The sequence below is a fragment of the Pararge aegeria genome, chromosome 2 (assembly GCF_905163445.1).
Source record: "Pararge aegeria chromosome 2, ilParAegt1.1, whole genome shotgun sequence".
Taxonomy (NCBI): Eukaryota; Metazoa; Arthropoda; class Insecta; order Lepidoptera; family Nymphalidae; genus Pararge; species Pararge aegeria.
This window is the reverse complement of record NC_053181.1, coordinates 16,256,254-16,278,813: the sequence shown is the minus strand read 5'-3', so window position 1 is coordinate 16,278,813 and position 22,560 is coordinate 16,256,254. Positions and strand designations below refer to the sequence as shown.

The following is a 22,560-nucleotide window of genomic DNA, read 5'->3' as shown; positions in this document are numbered from 1 at the left end:
AAACATCTCTTCTCTCTATCACATGTATGCAGATGATATCCAAATATATCGCTCATCTACCCTTCAAAATCTTGGTTCTGCTGTTGCAGCTATAAATAATGATATGGCTGCAATTTCTGAGTGGAGCAGGCAATATGGGCTAAAGGTCAATCCTGCAAAATCAAAAGCTATCGTTATTGGTAGCTCAGGAATGATCGCGAGGGTTGATTGGCTGAGCATTCCTTCTGTTATTTATAATGGCATCGCTATTCCTTTTTGTGACTCTGTTAAAGATCTTGGTGTATACCTCGACCGGGAATTGTCATGGACAGTGCATGTCAAAGAGCTAAGTCAGAAAGTGTTTGTGGCAATGAGCTCGTTGCGAAGGCTGCAATCATTTCTTCCAATTCCGACCAAAGTTACGCTAGCACATTCTCTCTTTCTATCTATTCTCGATTATGCGGATGCAAGCTTTCTTAATCTGACCGAGGATCAGCTTAATAAACTTGAGCGTCTTCAAAATCTTGCTATTCGGTTCATATTTGGCCTTCGCAAATATGACCATGTTTCCGAATTTCGACAAAAACTCAAGTGGCTTCCTATTCGTCGTCGCCGGGATATGCATGTACTTTCTCTTCTGTACTGTGCGTTATTTCATCTAAATACTCCCTCGTATTTAAAAGAGAAGTTCACTTTTCTTGGTGAGCTGGTTTAAGATCGTGCCGTGCGCTGACGCTGTGTATGCCTTATCATAGGACAAAATTTTATAAGCGTTCGTTTAGCGTACGAGCTGTGGAATTGTGGAATGCGCTTCCATTGAGCATACGACGATCCAAATCACTGGCGATATTTAAAAGAGCAGTTAAGGCCCATTATATTGTTAACGACTTTTAATAGTATGTATATACTTACTCATTTATTGTATGTTAAAGTATTTAATTATGTAAGAGTTGTTATTATATATATTAGTTTATTTTTATATTTATTTATTTATTATATTATTTACTTTTTATCTATTTGTGTACACTAGTTTATGTATTAGCATGTAGTTATTTGCATGTATGTATTTTAATATTTGTACCACCAGCAGTCTATTCTCCTCTTCTTTTTTTCTTAATTCTAAGGTTGCCTGGCAGAGATCGCTATTAAGCGATAAGGCCGCCTTTTGTATTACTGCTTCTTTCGATGTTTCTGTTTTTGTTATATTTTAAATATGTTAATGTTGTGGTATACAAATAAAGAGTTTAATAATAATAAAGAGAGAGAGAAGAAGTCAGTATTTTTGTGAGTTTGAATAAAGTGCGCTATTTGGTTTATTTTAATGGGGACACTAGGACACTGGGGGACCTGCTACTTTATTATTATCGTTTATTAAAATTTTGATCCTTGTGTAGGTACCAATTCCTTTTTTTTTGTTGATATTAAAGTTACTTAAAGTTTATTAAGAAAATGTACGAAATTACTACTATCCTGTACTTTACCTAATTTGTCTGGTCGGTGGGCTTCGGCTGTGGCTAGTTACCATGCTATCGGCTGCTGGCGATTAGGGGTATCTCTATTCTCTGTGTTTAATATAACTACTATTCCCGGACAGGTACAAGGTAGCCCGGTATCATAGACAGCATTATCACCGAGTGAGAATGCCGTCAAGAGCTTAGGAACTTACCGCGGAATAAAAAATCATTGTTTTACGTCAAGAAATCCTCAGTAGGAACCAGCTCGAATTAAAAAAAATGGCTTTTGAGGCCCATAGTTACGAAACTAGACATCGGGCGTCACTAAGCATCGGTTTGATTGTGGTTTAATAGTCCGCCAACCAGTATTGGAACAATGTGGTTGGTCTATAATCTTATCCCCACGCCAACGAAGTTTCCAATGAGAAAGATGACTTGTTACGGTCGGATATTCCGCTTAGTTTACAAGTAGCTGATAATATGAATTGGTTCAATTAATGATGTTATAGTAACATAGACGTAATGAAAATAAGGTTAAACATTAATTGGCCCATATCAAAAGCCTATTAGATTAATTAATATGCACTTGTTAGCTAATAATTCGCTACCATGCAACTTTCAGAATAAGGTCTATTAAAACCGTAGGTATACCGTTGTAATTAGTTCGTTTAAAGCGTGACTTTGGCTACAGAAATCTATTTGATGAATTGGTACCTTGATCTAAATGAAAGGGGTATGGCCAGGATGCAGCTCCCTAATAGATTTATAGACTTGAGCTAAGTTTCAGCCATGCTAGGAATCATCCAGCCAGCAAGGAACCTTGCCTAACCTTACTAACCAATTTCGCACTGACCTGTTAAATGGATATAAAATTCAGTAATAACTTACAAATATTCACGTAAGTACATTCTTAAATACCTAACTAAAAAATGAATAAAAAACGGTCCACTTTGTGATCCGTAACTTCTAGGTAGGTGCCTACTTAATTAGGTATAATAAATAAGCTCTAATTATGTTTTATACTAAGATATTTTATAATTTGAATTTTATTAAAAGTCAAAAAGTGACTTGCTTGACATGGATGACGTGAAGTCATGCAAGACATTTCATGCACATCTGTTTGTATCTTCATTGCCCCGAGGCAGAGTTGTATCATCTTCCTCAGGGGAATGAAGATACCATGCCAATTTTTCAAGCAAGTGATATTTTAATTGTTTAAAACGCACATAACTTCGAAATGTTAGAGGTTGGGATCCGCACTCAGCCCCCCGAAAATGAAGCCGAAGGCCTACCCACTGGGCTATCACCGCTTTACTGAAGGTTAAGGGAGAATGAGAGAATGAGAGAGGAAGTCCTAAAGAGTTTGAATAAAGTGCGCTATCTGGTTCATTTTAAAAATTATCATCTTTCTTCTCCCTTACCCTTTTCAGTGGTTTTAGGGTAGGATTAAGGTCAAATTACGCGATAATGGGGACACAAAGTATTAAAAGCTAAGTAGGAAACCAATTGTTCACATTTTCATACTAACTGCAGACAGGCAGCTAGTTTTACGTTAGATATGATGGGATCAAAATGTAACAAGACCAACCAAAAGATGTACAAACTACATCCTCGTTAGTCAGCGGTCACTTTCTTGCCTTGGTGATTTTACGTGCATGAACCTCCTTTATCTGAAATAAACACTATGCTATATAGGTAGAGGTAGGTTCCTACTATGATACTATTATTAGTTACTGGTAAGTGCTAGTAGTAAGAATGAATGAAAGTCGTACATTTTGTTTCGATTTTTATTACAAAATTAAAATAGCCTAGAAACTAAACTACACTACTATAATACACCCTTGAAAAAACTATACAACATTTTTGCTTTTAATAAGCACACTGTTAGTTTTTTCGTATCAAGGCCCAGTAAGGCCTATAAATAATTACTTTAGAAGGCGTCCATGTAAAGTTTTAAATTAAGGATTTACCTAATATTGTGGACAGTTTTACAAATTTTATTTATAAGACTAACTGCCTGCGACCTCGTTTGCTCATTATCATTTTATCAAAATCCCGCGGTAACTGTTTGTTTTCACGAGAAAAAAATCCTTTGATTATCTCCAAAATGCTTGCTTTATTTATGTGCACTTGAAGACTGATTGAAAAGCTTAGGCGTGAAAGTGTAACAAGCATTTATAATATCAGTTAGGATTAGGACAACCATACACATTTTCATAAGTAACGTACGTATAAGATTGCTTTTGTTTTCACGCCCGTCCTTACCTTAATTTTGCGTGACTCGTAATCGTTGGTAATAAGCACCAGTATTGTGATAAATTACCAAACATTTATTATTTATTCTAGTATGCAAACAACGTGTTGCCGAATTGAGCAAACAAATACTAGGTACCTACATATTCCACTAATATCTTGTGTCCCCGTTATGAACAAAAATACTGAAGGGCTGGACATGATCAGTGTAAGTACATTGGCTTATACGTTGGTTTTTTTATAAGGCGAATTCTATCACGTATTTGCGGTCTGCGTGCGTAGAGCCACATTCTCGTCTAAATGGACAGTGACGGACGGGCGTATGATGCGGTTAGCAAGAGCATCCCGGGCTGCAGACAGGCCGATCGTGATGAAGTGCAGGCTCACTAGGAGCAGGCCTGTCACAAACACCACTAAAATGGTGGGGCCAGGGTCGCTCCAGTTTACTACTGGATATATCCACGGGTCTCCCAGTCTGAAATAGAAGAGTTTAAATTAAGCCCATTTCATTAAATAGAAGCAAGCGTTACTTTGCATGAATTCTTGATTTACTGTGGATGGATTATTCACGATCTCAATAATCCATCCACATCCAAATTTAAGTTAAACAAACTAACGCTTAGATCAATGGTTGAAATAGGTATTTGAGGAAATATCATTTAGTAGTATCGTAGTGATGCGCTAAATAGATCGACTTAATCTCCATTGTTCTACGTCCATCGTGTCTATACAAATTGCAATAATATTTTAGCATACTGCATTCTGAGGTACCGGCATTGCATGTGAGCGTTTCATGCAAATATAAACGTCTGATCGTGATTAAAACCACAAGGACATCTTATCGTATTCTATTACGATTGAAACTGTTGTTCTGATGTTCTTGTATAGCTGTATAGCTAACTATTAACAAAGAAAGCCTAGACCTTTGTTTTTTATAATAATCCTATTGCGGAAGTTCCGTAGATTTGAATCTGGAGGCTGATACAATACAATACACTTTTATTGTACACCAAAAATAGCAGAAAAAGGGAATACATAGAACTTGTTAGATATAGGGTCAAATTTGGTGGCCTGTATTCTGTGGATGACCACAGAATTAAGAAAATACAGAAACCGTGTACACGACTACTATTGAAGCATCAAAACCACTCCACTTTAGTAGTGTTTTTTGAAAAATAATTAAGTCACTTCCATTTATCAGTCGACAGTAATTATTTCGTCTCTAATGTTCCAAACGTTTACCTTAAAATAGGGAAAAATTGTGAACTAGCATCATTCCACGAAACGAGACGTGTTCACTGTATTTGGAGACAATGCACTGCATGCAATAATGAATGAGCGTTCTGTATTATCTTAATTCTGTGGCATTATCACCACATAGCGATCTTCCGCAGGCAACCAAAGGCGTAAAAGAACATAGCTATCGATCCAATATAGGTGCAGTTTACTAAATGCATGTGTCGACTTCACACCGTAAAACGCAGCGTTGGTAGACCCCTCATAAGGTAGATAGACTACATCCAACGTGACACAGGGAGCTGCTGGATACAAGACGTACAGGATCGTGGCGTGTGGAACTTAATATAAGAGGCATCTCTTCATAGAATACATAACTTTTAATAGTATATATTTACTTTTATTTTAGTAATTTTTTGCATGTTATATATATTAGTTTTTACAATCTATTACTTTATTTTTATATAGTAGCCGAAGTCCTAACCACTAGGCTATCACCGCTTTACAACGCCTGACCAATGTTTGTTAGTTCATAGTTATGTACTTACGGATTTATCCCCCCGGCGAGGTAATAAACAGCGCTGAAGACCACGTAAGTGAGGGCAAAGAGGAAAGGATGAATCATGTGTAGGAAACGAGTGGGGTGGGACGAGCTCATTAGCATTAGCATCATTATGAGCGTGTTTACTGCATGCACCGCTATGTCCAAGCCACGGTCCATCTCTTCTTGGAAATCAACTGAAAGATGCAATATGACATTAAAAATATATATGCAACAAGGTCCCATAATCTTTTTACGAATGCCTGAAAAAAATGCTTCTAGAATCTAGACCTAAACACAACAACAGTCTCCCTGAGCGTCTTTGGGCACGGTAGTCAGTCTACAGAGAGATTTTTAAAAACGCGGGAGATACTTATTACAGTGCACAAGCGTGTGCGCATATACAGGTGCACACTCCATTTCTTCACAATCACAATCACAATCCGATAGGCAGCTCCGACACAACCAGAAAGAGATGGGCACGGGACAAACAGCCTAACGTCCTTTTCGAGGCACGTGTGAATCACCGCCATTTTCCAAACTCCGGGCTGGTACCAAGAATTTCTTGATAGAAAAACCCAACACTATTGATTGGCCCGATCCGGGGATCTTTGTGTGTCGTCATTATTAGAGATTAATTATATAGACAAAAATTCCAATCGGCTGTTTTAAATAAAATTGATACAAAATTATGGTAAAGCTAGGTTTAGTCCAACGGGACCTAAGGGGATCTTTGGAGTTCTTTGGAGTTTATTATAAATAATTATAGTACGCAGTTTTTATATTTGAGGCCTGCCTTTTTTATAATAATAATAATAATAATAACTTATATCCTACGACAACGCACACATTTTTATGAATCATATACAAAAATACTTATTATATAATAAACACCCAGACACTGAAAAACATTCATGCTCATCACACAAACATTTTCTAGTTTTGGAAAACGAACCCACGGACTTGGACTCAGGAAGCAGGGTCGCTGCAAACTGCGCCAATCAGCCTTTTTTACAGTAGTAAGATGAATATTATAGTTACGCTTGCTTGTAGTTTTTTGAAATTAAATAAAACTTATGCTGTTAAGTATGGCTTCCAAACTTAAAATAAATACTAGGGACTTTAATTAAAAAAAAAGGATTTCAATATAATTTACCATTATATAGTAAGGTCCAGTAGAACACAGTGATGAGGAAGGCAACAGGAACGGAAACGTTATGAAGCACCCAGAAAGTTTTCACGTACCAAGGCAGATTTAAGTCAGCGCCTGTTAAAAATATATAGCATCAATCATGTATATTAAAAAGTATACATATATTTTTGGAGGCGTCAGTAATATACTACTAACAAATTTGTACCAATGTAACACCTTTAACAAAAAGTATTAGATACATAATCTTTCTATACAGTGTTCTTTTTATTTTCGTCCTAGCGCCTCAGCGGTGGAAAGAAATGCAGCATCTTTTCTTTAAAAATTCTTTGAAGAGATAAACAGAAAATATTTTTATGTAAGTTCATTATTTACTGTTTTGATTTAATACAATTGTTCACATGAAGTGTTTAGGCACCTTCAACACATTAAATACTCGTATACTACGTATGATCAATAAGATTTAAATGATATAGAATACAACATTAGAGAAAATGATTAAAATCACTTACTGATTGGTCCATAGAGATAAACACGTGCGGAAGTTGCAACTGCAAACCCAGTGGATGCAATCATCAATGACAGGCCCCAGTGTGTTAAATAAATAAACCAATAACCCGCAGAAAATGGGCTTATAATGTAAAAAGAAAATGAGGTAATTACAATCCCCACTGATGTTAAGAAAAGTAACACTCTCCATATTAAAAGTGGGACCGAGGAACGCGTGTTTTGCCAAACGCTTGTATAAAAATCCGAAGGTTTCGGATGCTCCAAACCTAGCATAAGCAACTTGCATTCTTGCTTAAAATATTTTATGATGGCACTCATGGTTACTACTGGCATACTAACATCAACACCTGGATAAGGGGTTATCAGTTAACGTATCACCTAGTATTGCATTATCTTGTGACTCAATATTCTTATCAATGCCAAATTGTAATCTAGTTAACGGTTCCGAATCTTATCCGGTATATGTGTTTTTTGATTTATTTTTAAAGGAGTTGCGTAAAATTGTACCAAATATGCTACATATATTACGTAAACATATAATTATTGACGTATAGCACTCGATAGACTGAAGCCTTAGTACAAGATTTGCTCGCTCGCAATTTCGCATTTCAGACTCTGTATCGTCACACTAAAATGGACTCAATGAAAATCGTGATACAATCGCAAATCCTGTACTCCTGATTTTTGTTTTACAAACGTTCTGTCAAAAGCCCAAGTTTAAGAATTGCACGCAAATTTGAGCTCTAAAACATTACAATAAAATCCATTTTACATGGTCCATTATTTCCATACTCGAAATCGACTCCTTGCGATCGAGAAAATCTTGTGCATAGCCTACTGTTATAGGTTTTTGATCGATATCTAATTAGAAAATATTTTTCGGTTAATCATCCACTATCGAGACTATATTAACCAGAATTGTACAGTAGGTAATAATTATTTCCAATTTCGTTTAATTACATTTTAATATTTTTATAATTTTTATTAGTGTTTTTACCTACACTTGGAGGAATTATCAATTTGAGAGCCGTAGCTTAATTGGAGAAAGCGCTCAGGCCGCGATTGCCACAGAGCCGCAGGTTCAAATCCTGTCGGTTCCAAAAATTTTTATATGCATTTTAAAATTTATAAATACATTTTAATAGCCTGTGAGTCCATGATTGTAAGACACGGTCACGGATATGAAATTATTTCAGACTATCCGATAGTTTCAGGTACGAACTTTAGGTTTTTAAGGAGCTGTATAGTGAAAATACAAATAGTAAATGATTTGACTTTATTTTTAGGTAATCATTTGTTACTAGAATAACAGAAATAAAAAACAATTCGATTATTATATCTTTACCAAATTAATAGAAACTTCTATAACGGGATAGCTATGCGATTTCATTAGCATCAGCTACAAGTCGTAGCGTAGTCTACACACTCCTCAATAAAAGCGGAATTTTAAATGTACCTACTGATACTTCCCGACCAACAAACAAACGGTTTATAGTAAAGATAGTAAAGATACTGATCTGGTTACTTTATGATCGACTAAGATGTGCGAGTACGATATAACTTTATGAGCTTCAATCATTCATCGTTTGAAACATCCAATCAGCACCCCTGACAACAACTAATGGTTCTATCTGACATTCTTTTCATTTCCTATCACAAAAATACTGCAAGTTATTGAGAGATGACTAGCTCTGCAGCAGACCAAATATCAGTCAATTGAGCTGGTTAAGCAACGTTGACAAGACAGGAAATGGAAGGATGACCATCTTTGTAGGTTTTAACGGGCATAAATTGGTCACAGGAGATGCCGACAAGAAATAATAGTACGTAAAAACTGGACTTTCTTTCTTTCTTTTTTCTTAGTTCAACGATTAAGTACGCTTAATCGTTGAACTAAGAAAAAAGAAAGAAAGAAAGTCCAGTTTTTTTTAAGTGTGGAAACGAAGTGTTACGCTACTAAGCAAACTGATACTCGGTACTCCACTAATATAATTTGTGTTCTTGATGAGATCTATGATATAATGAATGGGCGATTATGGTCAGTGTAGGTATATATTTTAATGGCCGAAAACTATCACGAATTCGAGGTCCGTGAGCGAAGATCACCATTCTCGTCTAAATCTACAGTGACGGGGTGCCGTATTATGCGTTTGGCAAGAGCATCCCGTGCTACAGACAAGCCTATCGTGACAAGGTGCAGGCTAATGAGCAGAAGACCTGTCACAAATACTACTAAAATTGTTGGACCGGGCTCGCTCCAGTTCACCACAGCATATATCCATCGGTCTCCCAATCTGAAAAGAAGAGTCTTAATCAGTATAGCAACGCAGTATTCAGTGTAGCTCCACAGGCCAATACTCGTAGTATTGGGCTGTGGAGTCAAACAAGTTTAGTATTCCTAATCTAACTTTGATTCTAGAAATGGTTTTTCGTCAACCTACGATGATGTTGTCTAAAATAGTGGCGGATTAGCCTGTGTGGCGTGTGGCCTGTTTGGCGACCATACTTCTAGTCAGTTTTGGAAGCATCGTACCGAAACGCTAAAACGCTGCGATGGAATGTGTAGTACGCTGGTCATGTCATGGCCTGGTCAAGTCATCCACAAAACGAAATAATTGAATTTTTAGCATTCTATTAAAAACATTGCATGCCAGCTTTCTATGCAAACATAAACGGATTATCGTGAACAAAACCACAAAGTGCCAACATTTTTTAAGTTAGGTACTTACTGATTTATCCCCCCAGCGTGGTAATAAATGATGCCAAAGACCATGTAGGTCAGTGCGAAGAGGAACGGATGTATCATGTGTAGGAAGCGGGTGGGGTGGGACGAGCTCAGCAACATTAGCAACATTATTAGCGTGTTGACTGCGTGCACTGCTATGTTGAGACGACGGTCCATCTCTTCTTGAAAATCAGCTGGGGAACGCAATAAAAACGATAAAAGAAAATTTTGTATCCTCATGCTTTCCTAACTACTGTGCAAAATTTTCAACAAAGAACAAAAACCTAACAGCTTTACAGTCAAGTTAGTTTCTGAGGCGCCCAGCAATATTTACAAATTTTCTTAGTCCCATGTTTATTATGAGATTTAGCTTGAATCTTCCATGAAGTAGGTTCTATTCTAACTATTTCAAGTTTTTTTTAGGAATGAGATTCACTTTATCGCCATGGCGCAGATTTTAGTCTCTAGAACTTATTCTAATATAATAGTAATTCAATTGTTGATTAGTTAATATATGTCACCATCATAAAGCACGGTCCAGTAGAATATAGTGATGAGAAAAGCCACAGGAACGGAAACGTTATGAAGCACCCAGAATGTTTTCACGTACCAAGGCAGCTTTAAATCAGCGCCTGTTAAACAAAATATGGCATAAATGTATATAAACCACATTAAAGTACTTATATATATTATTTGAAGGATTTACTAAAATACAAACGCTTTAAATTACCTATATAATAAAATATAAATTGATAGAACAAAAAATAACCTATTTATTTTATGTCGACAAACGATATTTTATGTTGTACACGAAAAAAAATTTGTCTCGTAAGTTATTTTCTTAAAAAAGTAAGAACGTTATGAAGCTTATATTATTAAGCATCTAATTTCAGTGTTGCACCGCTGTGCATGAGAAGTAAATAACCATAAAGACCACGCTGTGCCGATGGTTGGTCATGGTGCCGGTGCATCGCAGATACCGGCGTCGCTGCTGCTCGACACCAGTCGCTATTTATTTCTGTCGAGTTCGTAGTCCAGCTCTGAACAAAATCCTCATTAGTTAGATGGATACCACCGGCAGATCAAAGGTTAGATTCAAGTAGGTCAGTAGTCATCTAGCTTTTGGAATAGTACGTTGTGATACTAGTGTGGTATGTGGATCCTTACACTCGAGAAGGGACCCGAAGATGTATTGATTAATGAACACGCTTATATTACTACGATTAATGAACACGCTTATATTACTAAAAATGACAGTCGGTACTTACAACTCTACGGACTAGTGGTATTGTGTTTTCGAATTGCCTACATAATACCTTAAAAGCACAACCGAGTAAAGGTACTAATACCATTTACGCAAAGATACTTACTGAGTGGTCCATAGAAATAAACACTTGCGGAAGTTGCAACTCCAAATCCAGTGGATGCAACCAATAGCACTAAGCCCCAATGAGTCAAATAAATAAACCAATATCCAACAGAAAACGCGCTTGTTATGTAACAAGAGAATGAGGTAATTATTATAGCCAATGATATTATTAAAAGCAATGCCCTCCATAGTAAAAGTGGGACCGTGGAACGGGACTTTTGCCAAACGCTTATGTAAAAATCTGAAGGGTTTGGGTGTTCCAAACCTAACATATACAATGTGCATTCTTGCTTAAAGTATTTTATGATGGCATTCATGGTTACCAATGGCACACTATAGGTGAATTGACGTTAGCGTGGCCTTCCTGATGCTCAGCGGGACAATCAACCAACTAGATAGTATGTAGGCGATGATTGACATAAAGGCTAAGCCGACCCACGGCTTCCAAATTGCGTCCAGTGTGTGCGGCTCTTGTTCCAAGGTGCGCTTTATATGATTTTTTGCAAGCTGGACGAAATCTTGAACGCCGCTAAGTATTCAGGTTGGACGCGGCTTTGTCCTTTCGCGTGGTATTTGTATTACTGCTGCACAGGTAGGATAGGAAATCCATATTTCGTTTCATCGTGCTCATCATAATCATCATCATCTGCTTATTTAATGTCCAGCTCTGCGGCACCGACCTCTTCTTTTATTGGAAAGAGCAGATATACATACAGTTAGAATACACCATGCTCAAATGCGTATTTTCTCTCCTCAAAGTTGCTTCCGCACTGTCGGGCCGTAATAAATATTAATCTTGAAACTTTTATTAACGATCTTATGGTTAGTAATATGCATGAGAGCTATAGAGCTCCAAACTCAAAATAGAGATCTACGTAATAAGTTTGGGACAGCCCTACCTAGAGTTTATCACCATAGTATCTATTATGAAAAATCGTTATGTTGATAGCTACATAATAATGAAAAATCATTATGTAGATAGGGAACTCTAGGTAGGGCTGCCCCAAGATTATTACGTAGCTCCCTTTGTTCACTAACCCTATGTAGTAAAAAAATACTTAATTACAAATGTCACAAAAGTCCATTTATTCTTAAACATTATTAATGTTACATACTTGTAGTTACCTCCTGTTGTGATAATCACATCAATATATTATGAGGACTTTGTGTAAAATGTTCGAGGTCACTGAATAACCTCGAAAGGTATATAGTAGTAGGTATACTTATCATTATTACCAGTGGGTATGTAGCAGTTTGCCATATTGTCCCATCCCATTCAAATTATGTGATGTATCCAATTGTGGATTTGTTATTTTAATGATTGCAATTGTGAATTCCAACATGTCATCTCATTTCAACAGGTTAGTTAGTTTAGTGTTTGTACAAAAACGCCACTTTGTCAGTTCGTATACAGGACTATACTAAGGTCTACGAGCCAATCAAATAGCAGCGAGGAGTGTGTCAGGGAGATGTAATCTCCCCGATGCTGTTTACCGCTGCGTTGGATAACGTCTTTAAGCTTCTGGATTGGAATGGACATAAACATTAGTGTAGTTTAGATTCACTGAATTCTCATTCTCTTTATTCTCATGATCGTTTATTATCTGTGTCGGGTCAACAACATTACCGGCGAGTACATCACTCAACTTCGGTTTGCCTTAGTCGTAATGACAGATACTCTGTGAGACCTTAATTTGATGCACAATGACCTAGGATAAGGTACAATTGATATTTATTGCTAAGTTATAGTTCCGTGGTATAGTTCACTATGAAATAAATAGATCACTCAGTCATCAAAAATAAAACAATAGCAAGTGTTTTTGTAATAAATTGCAAAACGAGATTTATTGATTTTTTCAACATTCATGATCGTCATCATCAGACTATAAAAAATCAGCAGTAAGAAAACTGCTGGATATTAACTAGCCTTATCTCTTATAGGACAGTGGGATTTTAGGAATTTCTTCACGCCGTTGGTATTCTTTCACAAATCGCATGATTTTGACAAGAAGCGAGACCGAGTGGTTTCCAAAGTTAAAGGGGTGGAACAACGATTATTTCCGAACTCAGGGCTGGAAACGACGATTTCTTTACAGTTAGAAACAATATCTGTAAATTTTGGCCCAACCCGGGAATCGAACCCAGGACCTCGTGATCCGTCGTTGAATACGCTAACCACTGGACTTACGAGGCAGCTATATCTATAAATAAGTAGGTATGTATGATACTAAATTTGTTATCAGGAGAATTCGAGCAGGCATATTTTTGTAAGTATGTGATTCTTTGATTACAGAATCTCTCCTACGAAAATATCTGCTTTTATCCAGAACCATTATTTTTCATTGCTCTTAACAATAATTGATCTAAATTAAGTAGGTCAACATTGTTATTCATATACAATGTAATTTATTATTTATTTATACACTTTATTTGTAAACCACAAAAAGAAAAAAACAATGGACACAACGAGAAGTTAACTTAAAAAGTTGGATACAAAAGGCGGCCTTATCGCTTAGTACTGATCTCTTCTAGGCAAACTTAGGATTAGTAAAACCAAGAGAAATCGGTGAATGTTATAAAGTTAACAGTTAAGTTGTTTGTATGAATGTTAGAAGAATCTCTAATTATAATTTAAAATAAAATGACTCTGCTCCTTATGAAAGATGAGCAATCAGAATAAAAAGAGTATTCAATTATTTGACCCATCCATAATTGGGTGCAACTTTTTTTTTTCTTTTGTATTTACATACATATAGGTAAACATTAATAAATAAATAAATATACCAAATATTATTGCCGCGCAGTGCATAACAACAAAATTGCCTTTTTTATAGGTTTTATGTTCATAACCATAATATAGATAAAAGTTATTTTTTATTGCCATCATATTATTTATTATAACTAGCGGACCCCAGCGCCATCTGTCGGGCTAATTTGTGAATCTAAACCATCCAGGGTGCCACCCAAACGTTTACCAAAAAAAATCATTCAAATCGGTCCAGCCGTTTAGGAGGAGTTCAGTGACATACACACAGTGACGTGCACTGGGTTTCTTACCAGGGTATGCATACACCAGTAAAATTGCATAAAACGGTACAAATTCTCCTCCTATACGAGTTATATATCAATGTTAGGGTATGCAGTGATTTTGTGCATGTATGGAGTGCACGCCACTGCATACACACGCACACAAGAAATATAAATAAGTATAAGATAAACAAGGGGTGACTAAAATAAATAAAATTGTCGCGTAATGTAACGCAATTATTTATGATTTTTTTTAGTACATATAACTACCACTCAAGTATAAATAATAGATAATAGTCACAGATAAAAATAATAAATATTTACAAAACCGTTATTTTGTAAGAGGGATGTGCAAAACGCGTAGACTAGTACTAAAGTTATATAAATTCTCTTATTAATAAATAAAATAATCTTATCCTATCATTCGTACCTACCTATTCGTACCTACAACTTGTACTGTACGAAGTAATTAGGAAATATAAGGTAGTCACGTAATTATATAACCCAACCAGCAGCTATATTTAAATAACTGTTCAACTAATTAGCTAGGTCACGCGGTATCATGCGCATTGAAATAAAAAAGATCCTCTTAAATAATCTCTTATCCCGTTCAAACATTAAACAGACATCATCATCATATCAACCCATTACCGGCCCACTACTGGGCACGGGCCTACTGCTACAATGAGAAGCGTTTAAGGCCGTAGTCCACCACGCTGGCCCAATGCGGATTGATGGACTCCACACACCTTTCAGAACATTATGTAGAACTCAAAGGCATGCAGGTTTACATTCACCGTTGAAGCAAGTGATATTTTAATTACTTAAAACTAACATAACTTAGAAAAGTTGGAGGTGCGTGCTGGGATTCGAACTCGGCCCTACGAAAGTGAAGTCGAGCTCCTTCCCATTGCTATCAACGCTGCACAATCCATTCAATTAAACAAACAATCAATTTTAAGTAGCCCCTTACTCTTAATCATTTAGTTTCAGTATAGTGTTCATTATTCAACAATCTATTAAGTTATATATATAGTGTATAATATTTGAACAAGATTTGACTAACACCTTTGTTACTTGGGAAATACGGAATAGAAATAATTTCTGCAGTGCTGGGTAACATAAAAATCATCTGGCAACTACAGACAAACTGATGAACTGGCTGAACTGAACGTACATCATTTTGCCTTGCCTATTATAGTTCCTATTATAGTATTAAGGACTACGTCAACGATAAAAATGCTTGGGTGTAAATTATGGCTCTAACCAGGTTGCTTTTTATTTAGTATTAAGTGACATGGTGATAACAAAAAAAAAACCTGGCTAAGTTTGCTGTGGACTTCTTAGACCAGGGCGCGTTTGGAATCCTCGTAGCTTTAGTTTAAAGTTGACGAATTTAGTTATCGCCATAAACTCAATTCTATGTTATATTTTACATGTAATGTAATTCAAATAGGTACATATATCGCATCAAAAGTGCCATATATGTGCCTATTTGAATAAAGAAATATTCACTGTACAAAAAATTGATAAAGATTAAAATTTAGTAATTACTAACATTAATTAGTATATACTTAATATAGTATGTACTTACAATTATTTGAGTAACACCAGAATACTAATGTGAATATTATAAGAGTATATCAATAGGCGAGGCTGAATTCATTGTTATTTTGGCAAGATCGGCCGAGGGCATCTCTTGCGAGAGTGAGCAATACTGTGATGAAATGTATTATAGTGACCATAACAATTGAAATAATCATCATTACAACCGACGGCCCCGGATTCGACCAATCCAAAACCGGATAAATGAACACGTTTCCGAACCTGTAAAAAATAAAAACAATTAAAATTTACTGCTATAATTAATAAAGTCATGATTTAGCTATAGAGCTTATAGTTGATGGTTTTATTTTTTGGACAAATCGCGTATGTTATATTTTACGGACATGGATTCAAGTGCTTTAAGGCCTTTCTAAAATCTTAGCACTTAAAGCTGTGCTTACCACAATCGAATAATAAAACTTGTAAAATATCACGTAAAAGAAATAAACTTTATGCCATAACATATCGTTAAAGGTTTTTGATTATTTCATGGTTATAACAAAAAAAAAACCTGACTAAGTTTGTTGTGGGCTCATCTTAGACCAGGGCTCTTTGTAGCATTTGGAACCCTCCTAGCTTTAGTTTTAAGTTGACTAATATATTTATGACCGCCACCTAACTTTAATGTTAAATGTATAAACGCTTCATAAATGCCTGTGATAAGATCTACATAAATAAAACATTTTCGAATATGAATTTGTAGATATCTGACAGTTTTTAATTAATAATGAATATTGAGCCCAAAGGATAACTATAATCAAGAATAAAAGATGGTTAAAAAAGTGATAAATTAAATGTAACGTCAATAGCCAATAACTTACGGATCAGTGCCTCCACCAACATAATATATTACGGTAAATATAATATAGATAACGGACAACACGATGAGGAAGTAGAAGTGCAGTGCGTTGGTGGGATGACGAGCAGTGAGCAGAAGAATTAGCACTAGGACACTGTTCACGGCGTGAATGAAGATGTCCAGAACAAAGTTAACGGCGAAGTCTTGAGCTGGTGAATAAAAATGATATTCCTATTTATTTGTACTTCCTACCATGAAATAAAACTGAGTACCTTAGTAATTATTTTTATGAAAGTGAATAAGTTAATAACAATTGTCGTAGTACTAATAAATGGGCTTAAAATTTTCGCCATCTTAATATTCACCCATAGACGAGGCACTCAAAAATCTGGTGCCATTTGTCTCTTTGTTTGCAAGCCAAGGGATGTCTTTTGGGTTTAAATTAAGTTCATTGGTCACCAGCTACATGGGTCTGTTTTTTGTGACATGTTTTTATATTTTTTAACTATATATAATTTAGAAAATTATGAATAGGCTCTCGGATAACAATAATAATATTTTGCTAATAGTGCTGCTTTATGTATTTCTAATATAACATTTATTTAACTTCTTTATTGCGTAGAAAAGGATAAATTAAAAATATACTTTAAAAAAAATTAGAAGCAAAAGGCGACCTTATCACTAAAAGTGATCTCTGCCAGGTAACCTTAACGATAGGAATATATATGAGAGACGGGAAATCGCAATTACAATAAACAATACATAAATTTATACACTAAAGAGAAAAATAAAATAAGATAAATATTCTTAAGATTGATAAGAATAAAAAAAAAGAAAATCAATATAGGATAGAGAAAAAAAAATTAATTCAAGACGTAAATTTATACGATTTATTAACTTTTGAGGAATGATATAATCTTATATTGGAATAAGAAGTTAAGAAATAAGGGTTAATAAATATTAATCCAGATTACGAGTGTAGCAAGTAATTTGATGCAATTTTTATCAATTTCTAATTTGGCAGCGCGGCGTCAGTTAACATTTCACAAAACTTATTTATGAATCATAAAATAAATTGCATTACCCTACTTGTTTTTCTTGAGCTTGTCAACCTTAATAAATTTCTGTTATTATACCCAATTTATGAATATTTATTGGTCTGGATACATTTTATCATAGTACCTATTCATTATTTACTATCTTTATGATACCTAAATACTTTCATGAAATAACAACTTACTTGCGTTAGCCAAGAACACCCAATAGAAAATGGTGATGAAGAACGCTAATGGAATCGCTATATTATACGAAACCCAATAAACCTTGACGTACCATGGCAGCTCAAAAGCGTCATCTGTAAAATATAATAAATAAATACAATTTTTTAAATAAAGTTCAAATTTAAGTTAGTCTTATGATCATACATACTAAGGTCGTACAATCCTTACTAATGTTAAAAATGCGAAAGTATTTTTGTTTGTTTGTCCTTTCTTAACAACCAATTAGGTTGTTAAGCAACCAATCAACTGGATTTTTGGATTCAATTAGTTGAAAGAACGGAGAGTAACATAGGCTACTTATTCCATTATTTTGTTATCCCAGCGAAAACAAACTGTTCCCACGGGATTTGTAAAAAACCGTTATAAACTCGGATGGACAACGAAGTTAATAAAAAAGTAATTAATGAAAAAATAAGATATAATCAACCCCGGTTATTAATTTTACAAAATAAAATATAACTTTTCGTATTATACTCACCGATCGATCCTTGGGTGTACGCCGTATAGCATATTGCACATCCAAAGCCACATGCTACTGTTATAAACACAAGACCCCAATGGGTTAAATATATTGGCCAATACGCTCCAGCACCGTATGATGAAGTTAGTATAATCGATGCTAGGATAATGCTTAACCCGCCTAAGAATAGGAACCCTCTTATGAACAGTAAAGGTAAGGGCGAAGCACCTCTTTGGAAGCAGCTTAAGTAGAAATCAGATGATGATTCATATTTTAACGTCCACATACTAGATTGGAACTGCTGTTTAAAATAGTTCTTTATTGCACCCATTTTAAATAACTCGATTATATATACTCTTGGTAGTTATACACTTCACTGTACACTGTCCGTGTTGAGGTTGCCGGGACTTGTCAGTTATAATTATACATGTACGAATTGTACATAACTTATCTGCTGCTATAACTGATAAGATTTGCGATCGATGCGATGGACTGTTTTTACGAACAAGTTATTCCGTACTACTTTGCCTACGAAAATTTGGGTTTTGTAATATATTTCTTATGAATTTTTATTGATAATATTACAATGAAACTTATAAATAGACTAATCGCTGTACAAATCAAACCCGAATACAATTCGATAACTGACAATTCTCGGCAATTTCAATACAGTGAAGTGTATTATAATCCTTGATGTAAATTGATAAAATACAAGATTATTATTGTAAGAGTAATCAATTGTAACGGTGAATTTGTTAAATGGGTCATTAATTAAACTTTTGATTTGCATTTTTATAATTTTTTATTTTTTAGTTAACTTTTATTCTTCTATGTAACAGGTCTATTATTTCGAATATCATCACAAATTATTTTTTGTTTGTATACCTACCCCCGTTTTTATGAATAATTCTTGTTATGGAAGGGTGGCGTCTTCTGACACAGGGGGTAATAATACTACCCTTAAAATAATGCCCCAGCCTAAGCGTTTTATGTGTATTTATGTGTTTTATGTGTAATCTGCTGATAATAATTTCCATTTCATTTTCAAATATTTTTGATTTGCAGAGTATATTCATGACATTGTATCGGTGGATATTTTGATAAATACACTATAAATACGAGAACATTAGCAATACTTCAATCTTGAAACAATCTCAGTTGGCACAAACCTCCATACGAATATATGAATGCGGAACTGTGCCTGTCTGTCTGTTCGTTTCCTGTGCTCGGCCTAACCACTTCAATGATAATTATTTATGCGCACACATATTCTCGTAGCTTTCATACATGAGATAGAAATCCAAATTTTAGTTTTGGAAAAGATATTGGAAATAAAAACATACAAAACAATTTATAGGTCTTCTAATAATTTAAATAGATACCTTCAAATTCGGACCGAATGCTTCCTGATTATTTATTGGCATAGCTGATATTGACTCACGTAGATACCAATAATTATGACAACATATATTTATCATTATACTGTAGTAAATGAATGTGATGATATACATTCAAAAAAATGGTGTAGATGATATTGATATTATGATTATATCTTTTGAATGTTTTCTTTGCGTATTTTATTACTTTATTTGTTATCACATTAATAGCCTATAAAAGTAAACTGCTGGACTAAAGGCCTGTCCCAAGGAGGAGTTGGCCCATACTTACCACGCTGGGCAGACGGGTTGGTGATCATGTTATAGATGCATATCGTCTGCGAAAGGTACAGAAGTCATTTGTGGGACTGAGTATACGCTTTTATAATATGATTCCTACGGTATTTTTGACCTACCAATGCAGAAGTTTAAAGAATATGTTAAAACACATGGAAACACATGGTTGCTTGGAAGCATCCGGCTCCGCATTCATCTCTCACAAGATAGAAAAATTAATGTAAAATGTAAATTGTTAATGTAGGAAAAGAGCAACTGCTGAGTTTCCTGCCGGCTTCTTCTCGGTAGAATCCGCCTTCCGAACTGCCTTCCGAAATATGCAATCGCTTCATACGACATCCGCGGGTAGTGAAGTGGTGGGAGTCTTGTATGATAGAAGTACATTTAGGAACAAACGTATACCATAGTCCCATTCATAAGCGTAGGTAGATTAAGTATCCTGTACCAGCCGCTAACTATATTTTTCAGTGTGTTCATCAAGTGATTCATTTTCAAAGATTAATGATTGGTTACCCTTGTTTGCAGCTTGCTGTTACTATGTTTGTTTTTTATTATCAACTGTAGAAACGTGAAAATGATATTATTTTTGGTTAAACGTGATCTTGAATATGCTTTATACAGACGCAAAGCTAGAATACTGTTTCAACGATTCAGTAAACTGACTTAATCCAGTAGGAGTTTATTAGGATAGCATACTTATCTTTACACCATAGGTAACATTAAGCTGTACTCCAATTATTCTGTAGGCGCACCGTAGACGGCCTACCAACGAATTCAGCTTTATTTTTTCATTACGTACCAAAAATCCTACGATTTTACGTAGGTACAGTTACGGTAGGTAATCAGTAAGTTTTTCGGCTGCGATCATTTTAAATTTAAAAAAAGAATGTGATAAAGAACCTATAGATAAAACAGACAATAACAATGAGCAACTTGTTTGTCAAATAAAAAATAAAATACTGAGGACGAGGAAATAATAATCCATCAACCAAATTAATAATTTTTTCATTCTTTAATAACTTTTACTTAAAACAGTACAACCGTACGGGTGGTAAGCGAAGATGCAGACTGGGATGAAAGTTAGCCTGGTAGTTTACTTAGATCAATTTAAAAATATACCGTAGGTACAAAGAAATACACAGAAATTGTAGTAGGTACAATACTAACTCAAATAGACCCAATCCGGGCCTCCCCATGTTAAGTAAAATTCAGAGGTAGGTATTACAAAAATTTTCGATTTTTAAAAGTCGTGTAAGGAGGCACTATTTGTCACTATAAACATGTTAATATTATATGTATGTGTATTTATGCATATACATAAATTTATATATATTATTACATTTATTATTTTATTTTATTATTTATGTATATATTTTTTAAAGAATTGCGATTTCCCGTCTTTCATTGCCTTATTCCATTAGTTAAGGTAGCCTGGAAGAGATCGCATTTAGTAATAAGGCCGTCTTTTGCACATAATTTACGTTAAAGTAAGTGTTCCTGTGTACTTAATTCTAAATAGAATTCTAAGAGAATAATAAGTATAAAGAATTGAAAGAAATTATACTTTATCACTAGGAATTGTTTAATATGTATAAACATTTACAAGAAAAATACATGTTTCATACTTATTCAAAAATCATAATACATAAAATTTGCTTATTCTAAAATATTGTATCAGTTGGAATAAATATGTCTTATTACTGACTTAGGATATTGCAAACATCAGTATGATAAGGTCTACTAGGCCAAACTACCACTGGGCTGCACCAATAGACATCTTGGTTGGAAAATCATAAGAATTATCAAACTGAAAAGAGCAGGTACCAAAAACATAGAAATGCGAGGATGTTGACGAAAAATCTTATCCACGGAGTGCGATTTTCTGAGGTTGTTTATGCATCGTTAATTTATATACAATTGGTCATTGATCGTTACAGGCGAATTCGTATTGAGTTAAACTGTCCTTTAAGTCATAACTTATGTTTTTTAACAAAAAAAATAGAACAAGAAATGAGTAATCATGTAAAAAACATTGAATTCTACATAAAAATATCTCCTAATATGCTACTTCAGTAATCAAATAATCGTCACTTAACTTCATTCAAATCGGAGACTAACGTCCCGAATTAATATAAATAATCAATCTAATCCAAAATCATCAGATGAAAAATTTAATTTAGTATCTAGTTTTATTCTATCTTCCCTACTCTTACGTATCGATATGGATAGCAGTGATGGATGAGATTAATATTATCCATTTTTTAAATCCCAATCGCAAAGCTGTATGAACCCCAAACACAATTTGAATTAGCTGTATAAATTCAAAATTCAAAATTCAAAATTCATTTATTTCAAGTAGGCCTAATACAAGCACTTTTGAAACGTCAAGTCTGTCCGTGTGTAGTGACTCTACCACCGGTTCGGAAGGCAGATTCTACAGAGAAGAAGCCGGCAAGAAACTCAGCAGTTGCTCTTTTCAGCAGTTTTTCTTTTGTTTAA

The 22,560-nt window shown here is 34.8% G+C and overlaps 2 protein-coding genes across 2 annotated transcripts; both read right to left on the bottom strand.

The window, feature by feature from the left end:
* Positions 1-3,941: 3,941 nt before the first annotated feature.
* LOC120630762 lies at positions 3,942-11,577 on the bottom strand. Its single transcript, XM_039900058.1, has 9 exons — positions 11,219-11,577; positions 10,370-10,480; positions 9,853-10,042; positions 9,202-9,417; positions 7,896-7,984; positions 7,126-7,470; positions 6,620-6,730; positions 5,471-5,660; positions 3,942-4,161 (listed from the first exon to the last, which is right to left on the bottom strand). The coding sequence occupies exons 1-9, from the start codon at positions 11,532-11,534 to the stop codon at positions 3,942-3,944; spliced, it is 1,788 nt and encodes a 595-aa protein (XP_039755992.1). The 5' UTR covers positions 11,535-11,577.
* A 4,283-nt stretch (positions 11,578-15,860) lies between these two features.
* Positions 15,861-18,784, bottom strand: LOC120633126 (protein rolling stone-like). Its single transcript, XM_039903241.1, has 4 exons — positions 18,407-18,784; positions 17,889-18,002; positions 16,671-16,857; positions 15,861-16,071 (listed from the first exon to the last, which is right to left on the bottom strand). The coding sequence occupies exons 1-4, from the start codon at positions 18,717-18,719 to the stop codon at positions 15,888-15,890; spliced, it is 798 nt and encodes a 265-aa protein (XP_039759175.1). The 5' UTR covers positions 18,720-18,784; the 3' UTR covers positions 15,861-15,887.
* Between the last annotated feature and the right edge of the window lie 3,776 nt (positions 18,785-22,560).

Excerpts from the sequence above, each read along its gene's own strand:
- LOC120630762 (XM_039900058.1), bottom strand. The coding sequence starts at position 11,534 with ATGAATGCCATCATAAAATACTTTAAGCAAGAATGCACATTGTATATG. Across the intron at positions 7,471-7,895 it reads GTATGGAAATAATGGACCAT|GTGTTGATGTTAGTATGCCA; the intron begins GTAAAATGGATT and ends CCCCTTATCCAG. Across the intron at positions 6,731-7,125 it reads TTATCTCTATGGACCAATCA|GCGCTGACTTAAATCTGCCT; the intron begins GTAAGTGATTTT and ends TATTTTTAACAG.
- LOC120633126 (XM_039903241.1), bottom strand. The coding sequence starts at position 18,719 with ATGGGTGCAATAAAGAACTATTTTAAACAGCAGTTCCAATCTAGTATG. Across the intron at positions 18,003-18,406 it reads GTACACCCAAGGATCGATCG|ATGACGCTTTTGAGCTGCCA; the intron begins GTGAGTATAATA and ends TATATTTTACAG. Across the intron at positions 16,858-17,888 it reads GGTGTTCTTGGCTAACGCAA|CTCAAGACTTCGCCGTTAAC; the intron begins GTAAGTTGTTAT and ends TTTATTCACCAG.